The 19,318-nt window shown below is 43.9% G+C and overlaps 1 protein-coding gene across 3 annotated transcripts in view; it reads right to left on the bottom strand.

The window, feature by feature from the left end:
• Positions 1 to 19,318, bottom strand: part of FBXW4 (F-box and WD repeat domain containing 4) — a 482,200-nt gene that overhangs the window by 33,429 nt on the left and 429,453 nt on the right. For all 3 annotated transcript variants that reach the window (XM_063961882.1, XM_063961883.1, XM_063961884.1), the window contains one exon: positions 12,799 to 12,939. In XM_063961882.1, the coding sequence (XP_063817952.1) occupies positions 12,799 to 12,939 (141 nt within the window). The remainder of the gene's footprint in view (positions 1 to 12,798; positions 12,940 to 19,318) is intronic.

The following is a 19,318-nucleotide window of genomic DNA, read 5'->3' as shown; positions in this document are numbered from 1 at the left end:
ACACAGGGATTTTCACTTATAATAAGTGATTACCCAATAGCTGCCTTATATGTTTTATTTGCGCCTAAATTTATGTGCCCCCCCTCTCTTTTTTTACCCTTCTTGTACCTGGATACTGCAGGGGAGAGCCTGGGGAGCTGCTTGCAGCGGAGCTGTGAAGAGAAAATGGCGCTGGTGTGCCGAGGAAGAAGGCCCCGCCCCCTCAGTGGCGGGCTTCTGTCCCGTTTTCTGTGTAAAAAAATGGCGGGGGTTTTTACATATATACAGTGCCAGACTGTATATATGTATTTTTATTGCCAAAAGGTACTTCAATTGCTGCCCAGGGCGCCCCCCCCAGCGCCCTGCACCCTACAGTGACCGGAGTGTGTAAGTGTGCTGGGAGCAATGGCGCACAGCTGCGGTGCTGTGCGCTACCTTAAATGGAGACAGGAGTCTTCTGCCGCCGATTTCGTCATCTTCAAGTTTCTGTTCTTCTGGCTCTGCGAGGGGGACGGCGGTGCGGCTCCGGGAACGGACGATCGAGGACAGGTGCCTGTGTTCGAACCCTCTGGAGCTAATGGTGTCCAGTAGCCTAAGAAGCACAAGCTAGCTGCAAGCAGGTAGGTTTGCTTCTCTCCCCTTAGTCCCACGTAGCAGTGAGTCTGTTGCCAGCAGAAGCTCACTGAAAATAAAAAACCTAATAAATACTTTCTTTACTAGTAAGCTCAGGAGAGCCCACTAGGAGCACCCAGCTCTGGCCGGGCACAGATTCTAACTGAGGTCTGGAGGAGGGGCATAGAGGGAGGAGCCAGTGCACACCAGATAGTACCTAATCTTTTCTTTAGAGTGCCCAGTCTCCTGCGGAGCCCGTCTATTCCCCATGGTCCTTATGGAGTTCCCAGCATCCACTAGGACGTCAGAGAAATGACATTGCAAAATCCATGCTACTTGCTGTGCAATCCTTATTCATGTAGAAATGGAAAATTTACCTTTCCTCTACTCATACTACCTAACCGTGCTTATATGTATAGCTGTATGGCAAATGGCAACTGCTTGCAATAGGATCGTGTTTGCACATGACCATTAAGATGGCACCAGAAAGCAGAATCAGTCAATATGTACGAAATGGGCCACTCAGTTTAAAATAATGGACATGGACTCTCTTTCATGTAGCACGACTGACTTCTAGGGATACATTTATTAAGCATTGGTTTTGCCAAATGAGAGGTCACACACACACTCATAGGAATGAATAGGGGCACTCTGGTCAGAACATTGCACACAAAAATAGAATTTGATGGCAGATAAGAATCACTTGGCCCATCTAGTCTGCCCTTTTTTATCCTTTAGGTAATCTCAACCCTTTTTGATCATCAGTTCTTTGTAAGAATACTCATATGCCTATCCCAAGCTTGTTTAAATTGATCTACTGTCATAGCCTCTACCACCTCTGATGGGAGGCTATTCCACTTATCCACTACCCTTTCTGTGAAGTGATTTTACTTAAATGTTCCCTGAACCTGCCTCCCTCCAGTCTCAGTGCATTTCTCGTGTTCTAATACTTCTCTTCCTATGAAGAATGTTTCCCTCCTGTACTTTGTGAAAACGCTTGGTATATTTTTCAAAGTTTCTATCATGTCTCCTCTGTCCCTTCTCTGCTCCAAACTATACATGTTAAGATCTTTTAGTCTTTCTGTGTAAGTTCTGTGATGTAGGCCATGCACCATTTTAGTTGCCCTTCTTTGTATGCTCCCTAATGTATTTATATCCTCCTGGAGATATGGTCTCCAGAACTGGACACAGTATTACAGATGAAGCCGTACCAATGACCTATACAGTGGCCAGTGGCTTTATTACTTATTTTTTCTTGCTACTGACTCTCGCAATGCCTTTCTCATTGCTTTGTTGCATTACTTTCCTGCCTCTAAGTCAAATTAAATAGTGGCTCCCAAATCCCTTTCCTCCTCAGTAGTCTGCATTATAGTACCCTTGATACTATATTTAGCCTTTGGGTTTTTGAGTCCCAAGTGCATTATTTTGCATTTTTTTTTAGCATTAAACTATAGTTGCCACATTCTTGACCATTTCTCAAGTCTACCTAGATCATCAATCATTTGTTTTACCCCTCCCAGAGTGTCTCCCCTGTTGCATATCTTCGTGACATCTGCAAAAAGGCATACTTTCCCTTCAATATAATTTGCAATGTCACTAATAAAGATGTTAAAGAGCACTTGTCCAAGTACAGATCCCTGGGGGGTATGTGCATAATATACCGCCCTTCGGGATCCCGGCAGTCGCAATACCGATGCCGTAATACGAGAATAGAACCTGTGGCGAGCAAAGCAAGCCACCGTGCCCGCAGCGTGGTGAGCGCAGCGAGTCTGCAAGAGACCTTGATGTGCTCACCCCGCTGCCGGCATCCTGGCGGACAGGATGCCGCTGTCTGTATAGTGACAGCCGGCATCCTTTACACCGGGATCCCATAACAATACACCCTGGGGTAATCCATTGGTAACATTCCCTCCATAGGATGCACTCCAGCTACTACAACTGTCTGTTTCCTATCATGCAACCAGGTTGTTATCCATTTAACAGTTTTATAATGCAATCCCACGCTTTCAAGTTTATTTAGCAGTCTGCAATGTGGGACAGTGTCACATGCCTTACTAAAGTCTAGATATGCCCCATCTACAGCCTCCATGATCATTTTAGTCACAGAGTCAAAAAAGTAAATAAGATTTGTTTGGCATGATCTACCCCAGTAAATCCATGCTGTTTGGATCCTGTAAGTTTGATTTAAGATATTCCACTACTCTTTCTTTTAATAGTGTTTCCATTACTTTCCTTACTACTGATGTAAGGCTTAAGGTGCATACACACGGTGCGATGTATGCTTCAGATTTTGACTATATAGACAAAATCATAAGGAAAGTTAGTCAATATAGTACCGTGTGTACACAGCATGCGATACCGATGCACGCTCCCGTGGGGTTGGTGTCGCAAGAAAAAATAGACTATGCAGGCAAGGCAATTTTGACTATCTAATACAAAGTATAGTATAGTCAACATTGCACATAGCCAATATCTCAAGTAAAGTTAGTCAAAATTAGCACAGTCAAGTCGATTAAAGATAGTAAAAATCGGAGATAGTCAATATCTCACCATGTGTATGGACCATTATTGGTCTGTGGTTACTTGCTTCTTCCTTGCTTCCACTTTTGTTCAGTGGAACTACATTTGCTCTTTTCCAGTCCTCTGGAATTGCACCTGTATCTAGTGACTGGTTGAATAATTCTGTTAATGATGCTACCAGCACATCTTTTAGCTCTTCTATTATCCTTGGATGTATCCTATCTAGCCCCACTGATTTATCCACTCCTTGCACCTTAACTGGGGCCCCTTCCCTTCTCCTTCTGTAGTGAATACTGAGCAAAAATAATTATTTAGATGATCTGCTTTTGACTTGTCGGATACGACGACGCCCGTGAATACCGGAGGTGCGAGATGCCGGCCGATATCGGACTTTTTTTTTTCAACAGGGGCAATCACTTACAAGGCATGGTTTTGCCTTATAAGTGATTTCCCCTTTAAAAAAACATCCGAGATCGTCCAGCATGTCGCACCTACGGCCCTTTGTTACATCTGGCCCTCTGTTTTAAGTCTTATTATTCCTCCATTTGATTTTCTCCTTTCACGAATATACAAAAAAAAGTTTTCTCCCCTTTATCTACTGACTGGGCCATTTTCTCCTCAGCTTCTGCCTTTGCACTCCTGATCACCTTCTTATCCTCCTTCCGTCTGACAAGATACACCTCTTTGTCGTTATTATTTTGAGTCTGTTTATAATTCCTAAACAATCTTTTTTGCTTTTACACTAGTTGATACATCTTTTGTGAACCACACTTTCTTCCTTTTTCTGGTGCTTTTCCTAACCATTTTAATACAATATCTGTTGCCTTTAGTATTGTACCTTTTAGTATTCCCCACCTCTCCTACACTCCTTTCAAGTTCCTCCAATCCACCAATGAATCGCTTAATGATCTCCCCATTTTTGCAAAGTCAGCCTTCCTAAAATCAAACCCTCTTTTTTATTTTTGTGTGTGTGACAAGAGTTGGACCCTGTCTTTATACTAAATAAACCATACTGCTTAATGATCCCTGGATCCTAGGTTCTTACCCACATATATGTCTGATTTCCTTTCGCCATTTGTGAGTATCAAATCTAATACTGCGTCTTTGCAAGGGCTCCCTCGCTAATTGCTTGACAGATGCTCCCAGTAAGGAATTTAGAAATTTGCCACTTGTAATTGAACTTGCAAAAGACCCCTCACAATTCGCATGAGGTAGAGTGAAGTCTCCCATGATTATGACCTCTCCTTTTGAAGCCATTTTAGTGATTCCTGTCCAAATCCTGCCCCTGGCGGCCTGGTGGTCTATAGATCATCCTAGTGTGAATAGTGTCCTTCTCCCCCATTTCTATTGTGACCTAACGCTTCAGCGTTGCCGCTCCTCCAGCTCTGACCAATGATAGCAGTTCAACTAATTCATTCCTATGACAGTGTCCGCAGGTGACCTCTCATTCGCATCAGTCTTCCCATAGGGAGAAGTTGTGCTGTGCTGTGCTAAGCACCCTTGAATACTACTGTACAAGGACTGAAGAGGACCAAGCCCTTAGGATTATGTAGTAATTAATGGGTAAACAAATGGTCTGAGGTTGTTTTGTTTCAATGAAACTGTTTTGAAGTTTGGGGTATGCATAGACTACTTTTTTTCTTTTGTGCCAGCGGGCCTTGTCTGCTAGGACAAGCTGGTACTTATGGTTCTCCAACTGTGAGTATGCCCTGCAGGGACCTTTTGTGCACCAGAAAATGTATTTATTAATACTACTACATAAATGATTATTGCCGTACCCAAAGGCCCAGGGGTACGGAGAAGTGCCCTAGTGCTATTTGCTGATTGTACCCATATGTTTCCAATACTCCAAGTTATATAACAGTATTGGAGAATACAATAGAGGACAAGATGTGTGTGCAAACCAACTACCACCAGGGAACAGACAGTATATACCAGAGGTTCCCAAACGCGGTCCTCAAGGCACCCCAACGGTCCAGGTTTTATATGTATCCATGCTTGGCCACAGGTAACTTAATCACCACCTCAGTCAATTTGATTTAACCATCTGTGCTGAGCCATGGATATACCTAAATCCTGGACTGTTGGGGTGCCTTGAGGACCGCATTTGGGAACATCTGGTAATATACGTAAAAAACAGCTAAGCTGCCAATTGGCCTAGGGCTGGTGGAATCATGGTTCACGGACCTCCACACTGCAGAGTCTCCCTTCTATGTTTCCACCAGCCCTAGCTAGTGCTGGTTAGAGAAAGACAAACAGGGGAACCCCATGCTCTTTGTCCCACTGATTTTTCCACAAGAGAAACAGTTGACGACATTGGCAAGCCTTTAAAGTAGGGGTGGGCAACAGGCGGCCCGCGGGCCGGATGCGGCCGGCGGACCGATCGTGCCTGGCCCGCTGTGCCCCATTAGAGTGCAATGACAAGCGGCCCGACAGGCCGCTTGTCATTGCACTGTTCTCAGACGAGGCGCCGCTGAGGAAATCCCGGTCACGTCACAAGGTCAGCTGACCGGGATTTCCTCTGTTACCAAGCGCGCTGGGCGGCACGGGGGGCGGGCACTGCGCTTGGCGGCTGAGTGAGAAGAAGCAGCGGCCAGCGAGCGGGAGCAAGAGGCCACATCAGCAGTGACTCCAGGCGGCATCATCGGACAGCGGGGATCGTCTGCCACTGTGACGAACAGGTAAACCCCCTGTCCTGCCAGCCCCTGGATCACTGCTTAAGCTGCCATATAGGTTTAGGGGTGGGGAGGCAGCTGAGTTAAAAACTACAATATGGGTTTAGGGGAGGGAGGGGATAGGGGGGTAGGGACTGTCTGCCGTAATGTGTAAAAAAGGGTGATGCTGTCTGCCGTAATGTGTAAAAAGGGGGATGATGTCTGCCATAATGTGTAAAAATGGAGGCACTGTCTGCTGTAATGTGTAAAAAGGGGGACGATGTCTGCCGTAATGTGTAAAAAGGGGACGCAGTCTGCCGTAATGTGTAAAAAGTGGACGCAGTCTGCCGTAATGTGTAAAAAGGGGGACAATGTCTGCCGTAATGTGTAAAAAGGGGACGCAGTCTGCCGTAATGTGTAAAAATAAGAATTTACTTACCGATAATTCTATTTCTCGTAGTCCGTAGTGGATGCTGGGGACTCCGTCAGGACCATGGGGTTTAGCGGCTCCGCAGTAGACAGGGCACAATAATAAAAGCTTTAGGATCAGGTGGTGTGCACTGGCTCCTCCCCCTATGACCCTCCTCCAAGCCTCAGTTAGGATACTGTGCCCGGACGAGCGTGCATAATAAGGAAGGATATTGAATCCCGGGTAAGACTCATACCAGCCACACCAATCACACCGTACAACCTGTGATCTGAACCCAGTTAACAGTATGATAACAACGAAGGAGCCTCTGAAAAGATGGCTCACAACAAGAATAACCCGATTTTTGTAACAATAACTATGTACAAGTATTGCAGACAATCCGCACTTGGGATGGGCGCCCAGCATCCACTACGGACTACGAGAAATAGAATTATCGGTAAGTAAATTCTTATTTTCTCTAACGTCCTAAGTGGATGCTGGGGACTCCGTCAGGACCATGGGGATTATACCAAAGCTCCCAAACGGGCGGGAGAGTGCGGATGACTCTGCAGCACCGAATGAGAGAACTCCAGGTCCTCCTCAGTCAGGGTGTGCCCCTGACCAAGTAGCAGCTCGGCAAAGTTGTAAAGCCGAGACCCCTCGGGCAGCCGCCCAAGATGAGCCCACTTCCTTGTGGAATGGGCTTTTACTGATTTTGGCTGTGGCAAGCCTGCCACAGAATGTGCAAGCTGAATTGTACTACAAATCCAGCGAGCAATCGTCTGCTTAGAAGCAGGAACACCCATCTTGTTGGGTGCATACAGGCTAAACAGCGAGTCAGATTTTCTGACTCCAGTCGTCCTGGAAACATATATTTTCAGGGCCCTGACAACGTCAAGTAACTTGGAGTCCTCCAAGTCCCTAGTAGCCGCAGGTACCACAATAGGTTGGTTCATGTGAAAAACAGAAAACACCTTAAGGAGAAATTGAGGACGAGTCCTCAATTCTGCCCTGTCAGAATGAAAACTTAAGTAAGGGCTTTTATATGATAAAGCCACCCATTCTGACACACGCCTGGCTGAAGCCAGGGCTAATAGAATCTTCACCTTCCATGTGAAATATTTTAATTTCACAGTGGTGAGTGGATCAAACCAATGTGACTTTAGGAAACTCAAAACAACATTGAGATCCCAAGGTGCCACTGGGGGCACAAAAGGAGGCTGTATATGCAGTACCCCTTTTACAAACGTCTGAACTTCAGGCACTGAAGCCAGTTCTTTCTGGAAGAAATTTGACAGGGTCGAAATTTTGAACCTTAATGGACCCTAATTTTAGGCCCATAGACAGTCCTGTTTTCAGGAAATGTAGGAAACGACCCAGTTGGAATTCCTCTGTAGGGACCTTCTTGGCCTCACACCACGCAACATATTTTCGCCAAATGCGGTGAAAATGTTTTGCGGTTACATCCTTCCTGGCTTCGACCAGGGTAGGGATGACTTCATCTGGAATGCCCTTTCAGGATCCGGCGTTCAACTGCCATGCCGTCAAACGCAGCCGCGGTAAGTCTTGGAACAGACAAGGCCCCTGCTGGAGCAGGTCCTTTCTTAAAGGTAGAGGCCACGGTTCTTCCGTGAGCATCTCTTGAAATTCCGGGTACCAAGTCCTTCTTGACCCATCCGGAACCACGAGTATCGTTCTTACTCATCTCCTTCTTATGATTCTCAGTACTTTTGGTATGAGATGCATAGGAAGGAACACATACCCTGACTGGTACACCCACAGTGTTACCAGAGCGTCCACCGCTATTGCCTGAGGGTCCCTTGACCTGGCGCAATATTTGTCTAGTTTTTTGTTCAGGCGGGACGCCATCATGTCCACCTTTGGTTTTTCCCAACGGTTTACAATCATGTGGAAGACTTCCCGCTGAAGTCCCCACTCTCCCGGGTGGAGGTTATGCCTGCTGAGGAAGTTTGCTTCCCAGTTTTCCACTCCCGGAATTAACACTGCTGAGAGTGTTATCACATGATTTTTCGCCATGCGAAGAATCCTTGCAGTTTCTGCCATTTCCCTCCTGCTTCATGTGCCGCCCTGTCTGTTTACGTGGGCGACTGCCGTGATGTTGTCCCACTGGATCAATACCGGCTGACCTTGAAGCAGAGGTCTTGCTAAGCTTAGAGCCTTGTAAATTGCCCTTAGCTCCAGTATATTTATGTGGAGAGAAGTCTCCAGACTTGATCACACTCCCTGGAAATTTTTTCCTTGTGTGACTGCTCCCCAGCCACTCAGGCTGGCATCCGTGGTCACCAGGACCCAGTCCTGAATGTCGAATCTGCGGCCCTTTCATAGATGAGCACTCTGCAGCCACCGCAGAAGAAAACACCCTTGTCCTTGGAGACAGGGTTATCCGCTGATGCATCTGAAGATGCGATCCGGACCATTTTCCCAGCAGATTCCACTGAAAGGTTCTTGCGTGAAATCTACCGAATGGGATCGCTTTGTAAGAAACCACCATTTTTCACAGGACCCTTGTGCAATGATGCACTGATACTTTTCCTGGTTTTAGGAGGTTCCTGACTAGCTCGGATAACTCCCTGGTCTTCTTCTCCGGGAGAAAACATCCTTTTCTGGACTGTGTCCAGAATCATTCTTAGGAACATTAGACGTGTCGTCGGAAAAAGCTGCGATTTTGGAATATTTAGAATCCACTCGTGCTGTCGTAGAACTACTTGAGATAGTGCTACTCCGACCGCCAACTGTTCTCTGGACCTTGCCCTTATCAGGAAAGCGTCCATATTTCTTTTAGGAAGAATCATCATTTCGGCCATTACCATGGTAAAGACCCGGGGTGCCGTGGACAATCCAAACGGCAGCGTCTGAACTGATAAGGACAGTTCTGTACCACGAACCTGAGATACCCTTGGTGAGAAGGGCAAAATTTGGACATGTAGGTAAGCGTCCCTGATATCCAGTGACACCATATCGTCCTGGTTCGCTATCACTGCTCTGAGTGACTCCATCTTGATTTGAACCCTTGTATGTAATTGTTCAAATCTTTTAGATCTCACCGAGCCGTTTGGCTTCAGTACCACAATATAGTGTGGAATAATACCCCTTCCCTTGTTGTAGGAGGGGTACTTTGATTATCACCTGCTGGGAATACAGCCTGTGAATTTTTTTCCAATACTGCCTCCCTGTCGGAGGGAGACGTTGGTAAAGCAGACTTCAGGAACTTGTGAGGGGAAGACGTCTCGAATTTCCAATGTACACCTGGGATACTACGTGTAGGATCCAGGAGTCCACTTGCGAGTGAGCCCACTGCGTGCTGAAACTCTTGAGATGACCCCCCACCGCACCTGAGTCCGCTTGTATGGCCCCAGCGTCATGCTGCGGACTTGGCAGAAGCTGTGGAGGACTTCTGTTCCTGGGAATGGGCTGCCTGCTGCAGTCTTCTTCCCTTTCCTCTAACCCTGGGCAGATATGACTGGCCTTTTGCCCGCCTGCCTTTATGGGTACGAAAGGACTGAGACTGAAAAGACTGTGTCCTTTTCTGCTGAGATGTGACTTGGGGTAACAAAAGTGGATTTTCCAGCTGTTGCCATGGCCACCAGGTCCGATGGACCGCCCCTTTATACGGCAATACTTCCATGTGCCGTCTCGAATCTGCATCACCTGACCACTGTCGTGTCTATAAACATCGTCTGGCAGATATGGACATCACATCTACTCTTGATGCCAGAATGCAAATATCCCTCTGCGCATCTCGCATATATAGAAATGCATCCTTAAAATGCTCTATAGTCAATAAAATATTGTTTATTGTCAAGGGTATCAATATTTTCAGTCAGGAAATCCGACCAAGCCCCCCCAGCGCTGCACATCCAGGCTGAGGCGATTGCTGGTCGTAGTATAACACCAGTATGTGTGTATATACTTTTTAGGATATTTTTCAGCTTCCTATCAGCTGGCTCTTTGAGGGCGGCCGTATCTGGAGACGGTAACGCCACTTGTTTTTATAAGCGTGTGAGCGCCTTATCCACCCTAAGGTGTGTTTCCCAACTCGCCCTCACTTCTGGCGGGAAAGGGTATACCTCCAATAATTTTCTATCGGAGGAAACCCACGTATCATCACACACTTTAATTTATCTGATTCAGGAAAAACTACAAGTAGATTATTCCCACCCTACATAATACCCTTATTTGTGGTACTTGTAGTATCAGAAATATGTAACACCTCCTTCATTGCCCTTAACATGTAACGTGTGGCCCTAAAGGAAAATACGTTTGTTTCTTCACCGTCGACACTGAAGTCAGTGTCCGTGTCTGTGTCTGTGTCGACCAACTGAGGTAAATGGGCGTTTTTACAAGCCCCTGACGGTGTCTGAGACGCCTGGACAGGTACTAATTTGTTTGCCGGCCGTCTCATGTCGTCAACCGACCTTGCATCGTGTTGACATTATCACGTAATTCCTAAATAAGCCATCCATTCCGGTGTCGACTCCCTAGAGAGTGACATCACCAATACAGGCAATTTGCTCCGCCTCCTCACCAACATCGTCCTCCTACATGTCGACACACACGTACCGACACACAGCAGACACACAGGGAATGCTCTTATCGAAGACAGGACCCCACTAGCCCTTTGGGGAGACAGAGGGAGAGTTTGCCAGCACACACCAAAAACGCTATAATTATACAGGGACAACCCCTTATACAAGTGTTTTCCCTTATAGCATTTTCACATATGTAATCATATCGCCAAATAAGTGCCCCCCCTCTCTGTTTTAACCCTGTTTCTGTAGTGCAGTGCAGGGGAGAGCCTGGGAGCCTTCCTCACAGCAGAGCTGAGCAGGAAAATGGCGCAGTGTGCTGAGGAGAATAGGCCCCGCCCCCTAAAACGGCGGGCTCTTCTCCCGGAGTTTGTGAGATCTGGCAGGGGTTAAATACATCCATATAGCCTCAAGGGCTATATGTGATGTATTTTAGCCATAAAAAAGGTATAATACATTGCTGCCCAGGGCGCCCCCCCCAGCGCCCTGCACCCTCAGTGACCGCTGGTATGAAGTGTGCTGACAACAATGGCGCACAGCTGCAGTGCTGTGCGCTACCTTATGAAGACTGAAAGTCTTCTGCCGCCTGTTTCTGGACCTCTGGACCTCTTCAACTTCGGCATCTGCAAGGGGGGTCGGCGGCACGGCTCCGGGACGAACCCCAGGGTGAGACCTGTGTTCCGACTCCCTCTGGAGCTAATGGTGTCCAGTAGCCTAAGAAGCAAATCCATCCTGCACGCAGGTGAGTTTACTTCTCTCCCCTAAGTCCCTCGTAGCAGTGAGCCTGTTGCCAGCAGGACTCACTGAAAATAAAAAACCTAACTTAAACTTTTATTCTAAGCAGCTCAGGAGAGCCACCTAGATTGCACCCTTCTCGGCCGGGCACAATAATCTAACTGAGGCTTGGAGGAGGGTCATAGGGGGAGGAGCCAGTGCACACCACCTGATCCTAAAGCTTTTATTATTGTGCCCTGTCTCCTGCGGAGCCGCTAAACCCCATGGTCCTGACGGAGTCCCCAGCATCCACTTAGGACGTTAGAGAAAAGTGGACGCAGTCTGCCGTAATGTGTAAAAAGGGGGACAATGTCTGCCGTAATGTGTAAAAACGGGGGCACTGTCTGCTGTAATGTGTAAAAAGGGGGATGATGTCTGCCGTAATGTGTAAAAAGTGGACGCAGTCTGCTGTAATGTGTAAAAAGGGGAACAATGTCTGCCGTAATGTGTAAAAAGGGGACGCTATCTGCCGTAATGTGTAAAAAGGGGACGCTATCTGCCGTAATGTGTAAAAAGGGGACTCTTTTTGAGTATTTTGTGTGTGGCCCTCGAATATTCGTTGGAAGTGTTAAGCGGCCCCCCAGCTGAAATAATTGCCCACCCCTGCTTTAAAGTCTAGGGCTGGTAAGTAGTGGGGGAAAACTCACATTGCTTTTTTTCTTAAATGTTGCAATTTTTGGGTGGGAATGGCTGTAGTTTTTAATGCCGCCGCTTAGTAAATAAAGGAATTTCCATACTTCTAATAGGTAAAACATTAATGATGCACTGATTTTCTGTTGTATTCTGAAGTCTGCATTCTCTGCGCTATTCCAGCTTTAGGAAATCAGTGATATGCAATTCCGCCTGTAAGCCAAAACCGCCACTTACTCAATATACCTTCTAAAGTTCATGGTAAGGATCAAGACACTGAACTCCATAAATTCATATAAATTCACCTTAAATTCTACAGAAAACATAAAACGAACACATTTGTTAACTTACTGAAAGGAGAAAGACAATTAAATACTGTATAACCTCCAACATACTGTATGTATAAGATTAGTGCCCTCATGTACAATTGAGGATATTTCACTCTCAGGTCAAAGATGGCAGGCAAAGGTGTTGGAATATATTATACATCATAAGTCCATTCTCTACTTTTTATGAGTTGTTATTGTTTTGTGGGAAACGATCATGGGAAAGAACAGCAATAAAGGCATGTAAGACACATGGATAATATTCTAAGTAACGGAAAGGCAATGAAAGTAACAACCTGGTCATGCATGGCTTTTTTATGTGATAACAAAACATAAATGCACTATACCTGGAGCTTGTTCTTAAGTCCCAGTAACGTATGTATGTATCATAGCCGCATGATAGTAACGTGAATGGCGTTTCATAGTGGACGTCCAAAACTCCTGCACCTCTTTTGAACTCAGTTCCAAGGCAGTTCATCAGCTGGCCACTGCAGAGACATAGAGACATTATTGTCACCTAATTATTTCTACATGAGGTTACTATTTTATTTTGGGATCTTACCTATAATAACATATTGGAACATTTATTAAAAAAAGGGATGGTAAGGTGGGCACTAAAATAATACAGTATTGTTTTAAACAAATTACAAACAAAATTGTGGGCCCAATTCAGAATGCTAATTCTTCTTCTTATTTATTTATTAACAGTTTCTTATATAGCGCAGCATATTCCGCTGCGCTTTACAATTAGAACAACAATAATAGAACAAAACTGGGTAAAAACAGACAGACATAGAGGTAGGAAGGTCCTGCTCGCAAGCTTACAATCTATAGGGAAAATGTAATTAGATAGGGAAGCACTGAAGGTTATGTGGGTGGGTCTGGAATTTGATAGGCTTGTCTGAAGAGGTGAGATTTCAGGGAACGTTAAAAGGTTTGGAGACTAGGGGCGAGTCTTATTGTGCATGGGAGGGCATTCCACAGAGTGGGTGAAGCCCGGATAAAGTCCTGTAATTTTGAGTGTGAACAAGTAATGTGTGTGGATGAGAGACGTAGATCTTGTGCAGAGCGGAGAGGTCAGGTAGGAAGATATTTTGAGATGAGTGAAGAGATGTATGTTGGTGCAGTTTGGTTAATAGCCTTGTATGTAAGTAAAAGTATTTTATATTTAAAACGGTAGAATACTGGTAACCAATGGAGGGACTGACAGAGCAGATCTGCAGACGATGAACGTCTAGCGAGGAAGATTAGCTCCGCAGCTGCATTCAAAATGGATTGTAGTGGTGAGAGCCTATGTTTGGGAAGACCGGTCAGGAGACTATTACAATAATCAATGCGGGAGATAATAAGAGCATGCATTAGAGTTTTTGCTGTGTCTTGTGTAAGATATGGTCGTATTTTGGATATGTTTATTAGATGTATGTAACATAATCTTGAGAAAGATTGAATGTGGGGAACAAAGGAAAGTTCAGAGTCAAGAATGACACCTAGGCAGCAAGCATGTGGGGTAGGGATTATTGCCGAGTAATTCTGACATTCTTTTTGGTTCATAACATGCTTGCTGATGACTGCTTTTTCATATTTTTGTATGTGGGAGAAAACGGTGACGCTAAATCAGGAAAGTGGCATTTGCGTTCCACTGAGGACTCCGGGACTTCCCTGCTTGCGCTCCAGATACCGGAAGTGACGGACCGCTACTTCCGGTGATCGAGAACAGGATATCGTGACCACAGAAAGCATTCTAGGTGGATGTGCTGTATCCTAGACAACAAATAGTAAACCTACCCAGAGATCCATGAGGAAAGCCTGAAGGATTATGGGAAGAAAATGGTTAGAATAAAAATAAGGACATATGGACTAGAAAAACCTACTGACGAATATATGTTTGGGAACATTATGATGACATTACCGGAAATCCATTCCAGCACTTCAGGATAACCAATTTAAACAAAACATGAAGTTTTAAAAGACTTTTAAAGGTGTTATCGTATTTATTAAATCAGAACATGTATTTATTTTGTTAAGAAGTATGGAATGTTAACAGGATATATGATATGTGTAAAAATAACACTGAAATTGGGAGGTAATTCCGTGTAAACAGTAAGGTCATGTGACCACAACTCTAAAGTTTAAATAGCAGACATGGTTTACTCACTACTACACCCTGAGGAAGGAAGAATATTCCGAAACGCGTTGGTGGTGATACAAGACCCCCTGGTTTTGTTCCATCCATCTACTGTATTTATATACCAAGATCGCATTGGGTTACTTTTTGGGTAAAGTGTGGTGCACTACACATGCATCCAGACCTCATGGTATAGAGTGGAGCAAACCATATCCTATTGGATGGTCGTGTCTTTTCTACTGTTTTAATTTTTTCTTTTTGTTTTTTATGCTTTTTAATAAAAAATTTTTTTTACATCTTTATGATTAACTTTGGACGGTATTTTGGGTTTTTGTGTATATACCAATAAATCCTCCTTTGGGACATTTCTGCAAAACCTGCTCTCCTAGTATTTGTTTTTAAAAGGATATGTATAGAAGATTATGGGAGTCCAATAAACTGGTGACTTCAGGACAAAGATACCTTTAGATGAACGTACCTGCCTAACACTAGGTGAGTGTGGTTGTCTTATGAGTACAGATGTATCCGCTAAAGGAGAACTAAAAGATGCCTTTATATTCACGCATCTCACTGATTTTGGGTGAGTTTAATGTTCACATACATCATAAAAGGGGACAAAGAGGACATCATTAATAAAGTATCTTCTTAAGCATTATAGAACCTACGAGTGGAAACACCTAGGAAGACAAAAGTGTTTTTCTGTCTACATCTAACAAGCGCTTGTGAACCACTCATTTGTATAACAAGTATTGAGCTACGACTACACACATTGCACAGAATGGGAAATACATTTGATGGTGAGTGTGATGCGAACGGTTTTGCAGTTGTCCGCTGACTGAGCGGAATTTTCGCACAGCGTACACATGCAATTACACACACACACACACACACACACACACACAACCATACTATTTATTGTTATTTATACACCACAGACATATTACACAGCACTTTGCAGAGGATGTTTTAGTCACACCAGTCCCTGCCCCAGTGGAGCTTACAATCTGTATTATTCCCTACCACATGTCCACATGTCCACACACACACACACACACACACACACACACACACACACACACACACACACACACACACACACACACACACACACACACACACACACACACACACACACACACCAGTTCCTGAGCTACTCAAATCACCCCTGTCTGGCACAGTCATTCCCCAATCAAGGCCAGTTAGAGAACATTACTTCAATATTCTGTTCTGATGGTATGACGAACAACTGAACCCCTTGACCATGTATGCATGTCTAATAAAGTAGCCAAAGTGTCAAGGCGATCTCACTAGCATACTGTATACTGCCGCCAAGTAAGATGGAGCCCATACTAAATTCCACGGCGCCCCCATAGTACAATCAGCCAGATAATTGCACTCTTTAGGTTTGCAGCCACCGGCGACTATATATCTTCAGCCAGGAACACTTAAAAGCCAGATGGATTTTAACTGTTCTTGGTCATCTTGGAACACACTGTAGCCATGCTTAGGATCCATTTCTATAATACATGACCAGAGATCTACAGCAGGTATAGGCCACACCAGGCACTCCAGGCTGCTATGGAACTACACATACCAGCATGCTCAGTCCTATCGGTAAACCTGTGGCAAGGCATGCTGGGCTGTATAGTTCCACTGCAGCTGGAGTGCAAGTAGTTGCCTACTCCTGATCTACAGTATACATGTGGAACACTTTTTCATAACATTTAAATGAATGAATCAAAACATAACTGAGCTGCGTTACTAATGTTGTCTACACCTTTTAGAGAAAAGATTACATCTAAAAGAGTAAAAGAAGATCGCGGTGCACCCGAGACACCTACCACACTATACACAGACAAGGAAACGGTGCCTTTCTGTCCGCCATGTGTAGGATGCGATACATATTAGTAACTGCATCCATTTTACTTTGAACGTGTTAGCGGATTTGAAAATATAGCAGAACAATCTTCATTAAAAGCTAATGGCAATATTACTATGGGTCATAAATTATTATGTATGAGAAGACTACAACCATCCACAAGAGGATATGTTTCCATTGCTTGGATACTGCAAAGGTCAATAATATTTATTAAACCAGATGCATATATGTCTCTTGTTTGGAACATACGCTTTTCTTACTGAAATGCAGTTTCAATCCTCTAGTCTGGTCCCTGAAGCAGGTGTCAGAGGCAGCCATCCAACTTTGTGTTCTTCTGCAGTTCTGTTGCATGTTAACACGAGTATCTGCTTCAATTCACACTACAACCTGCTGACACTTGGGCTCCCCAAGAAGAATTAGACCATTGTTTATTTTAAATCCATAAATGTACCTTAGCACTGAAAAACAATAATTTCTGCTTAAGCATATAAGAGGGCCGCTTGTACTACTGTGAGTATACAAAAATCAAAACCATATTTGCTCTCCATCATCTACTTCAACAACGCATATATATATATATATATATATATATATAAAATCAAAAGATTAACAGTGACACTAAGGGTCTTTGATAACAAAAATTGTATTGAACAAGTCACAAAGATCCAACTTTTGAAAAAGGGGCTGTATGCCTCGAAACCTCGGATTATTGTGACTTGTTCAATACAATTTTTGTTATGAAAGACCCTGAGTGCCGCTGGTAATCTTTTGATATACCTCTATGCTACGGAGGGCACCTGGGCTCTGTTTGCCAAAAAGAGGGAGAGCCGGACTGCCCACAAATATAAATACAGGTTGAGTATCCCATATCCATATATTCCGAAATACGGAATATTCCGAAATACAGACTTTTTTGAGTGAGAGTGAAATAGTGAAACCTTTGTTTCTTGATGTCTCAATGTACACAAACTTTGTTTAATACACAAAGTTATTAAAAATATTGTATTAAATTACCTTCAGGCTGTGTGTATAAGGTGTATATGAAACATAAATGAATTGTGTGAATGTAGACACACTTTGTTTAATGCACAAAGTTATAAAAAATATTGGCTACAATGACCTTCAGGCTGTGTGTATAAGGTGTATATGTAACATAAATGCATTCTGTGCTTAGATTTAGGTCCCATCACCATGATATCTCACTATGGTATGGAATTATTCCAAAATACGGAAAAATCCCATATCCAAAATACGTCTGGTCCCAAGCATTTTGGATAAGGGAGACTCAACCTGTATATATAGATATAGGGGGTAATTCCAAGTTGATCGCAGCAGGAAATTTTTTTAGCAGTTGGGCAAAACCATGTGCACTGCAGGGGAGGCAGATATAACATGTGCAGAGAGAGTTAGATTTGGGTGTGGTGTGTTCAATCTGCAATCTAATTTGCAGTGTAATAATAAAGCAGCCATTATTTACCCTGCACAGAAACAAAATAACCCACCCAAATCTAACTCTCTCTGCAAATGTTATATCTGCCCCTCCTGCAGTGCACATGGTTTTGCCCAACTGCTAAAAAAATTTCCTGCTGCAATCAACTTGGAATTACCCCCATAGAGATAGATATATGGTTGAACATATACAGATGTGAGTGCAGGACTACCATGGATAGATTATATATATATATATATATATATAAGCACAATGAAGCGGCACTCGAGGACTTAATTCAAATAAACGGGTCCAGTCTCCCGATTTTGATGTGCAACGTTTCGGTTTTAATCACAAACCTTCGTCAGGCCTATGCCATATATATATCCACCTGACTTTATTATTATTGTTGAGAGTTGACACATTATGATCTCCCGTGCATGTTTGAGCAGTGCGGTGACTGTTAAGTAATATATGTGCTTGTTGGTTCAGCTGATATACATATTTTTAGTATGGATTCTATTGGTATGTTCTTGTAATTTACTGCAGCACTTGGAGGTGTTTATGTTTTCCATGGTGATGGGGCTCAGAGCGGATGTGACGGCGTTTAGCCGCTACGTCATCGGACAGCGTCCAGCGCTGGTGCCGCGGCGGGCGGGAGAAATGCACACAGCGGTGGGGATATAAGGTGAGAATACTAATGTCTTATTTGTATCCTGACGACAATTTGTAATGAAATTGAAACGTTGATTTATCTATACGGAGTCTGACCGTTTATTCATCAGTTTCTACAATGCTGTGAGTGCCGCCTGTTACTATTGTATATATAAATATATATATATATATATATATATTAAATGAAGGATGAAGAAGGCGTTCTCCTCTTATGAGATGCGGGGGACTATCCTAATAATAGGGAGTCTCCTGCGGGTTCCAGTAGAGTAGGTAAGAATAATGTATAAGGCTTGGCAGTGTTAGTACTTATGCTTTCTTCTGCATATTTATACACAATATATTAATGTGATGAAGTGTCACATACACAAGAGATAGAAGGGACTAGTAGTCTGATAATAACCACAAAAGTCGCATTCTCAATATAAAATGTATTTAAATACAAATACCTCTAAATCTGTTGTTTACTTCTTTAAAAATAGGAATGGGAATATAATTTCCTGCAGTTGTAGACATGGGATTGATAAATATGCAATGGGGAACTTGATGTAATATGACCTATGAGAAATAATTTAAGTAGTATCAACCGAGAGCGGACAATACGCAATCAATCAAAGGTAGCTAGACAGAACTGCTGATGTTCATTGTTATCATTGCACCTACAAGGGCTAAGACTCCTACAAGCTACCTTCTACGATGCATCCACGTATGATTATGTTGCAATTATGTAGACATGACATTACTGTACTTGCTGAATGTTGG

Source organism: Pseudophryne corroboree, chromosome 3 (assembly GCF_028390025.1).
Source record: "Pseudophryne corroboree isolate aPseCor3 chromosome 3, aPseCor3.hap2, whole genome shotgun sequence".
Taxonomy (NCBI): Eukaryota; Metazoa; Chordata; class Amphibia; order Anura; family Myobatrachidae; genus Pseudophryne; species Pseudophryne corroboree.
Note: the sequence above shows the minus strand (reverse complement) of the source record. Positions and strands in the feature narration are given on the sequence as shown.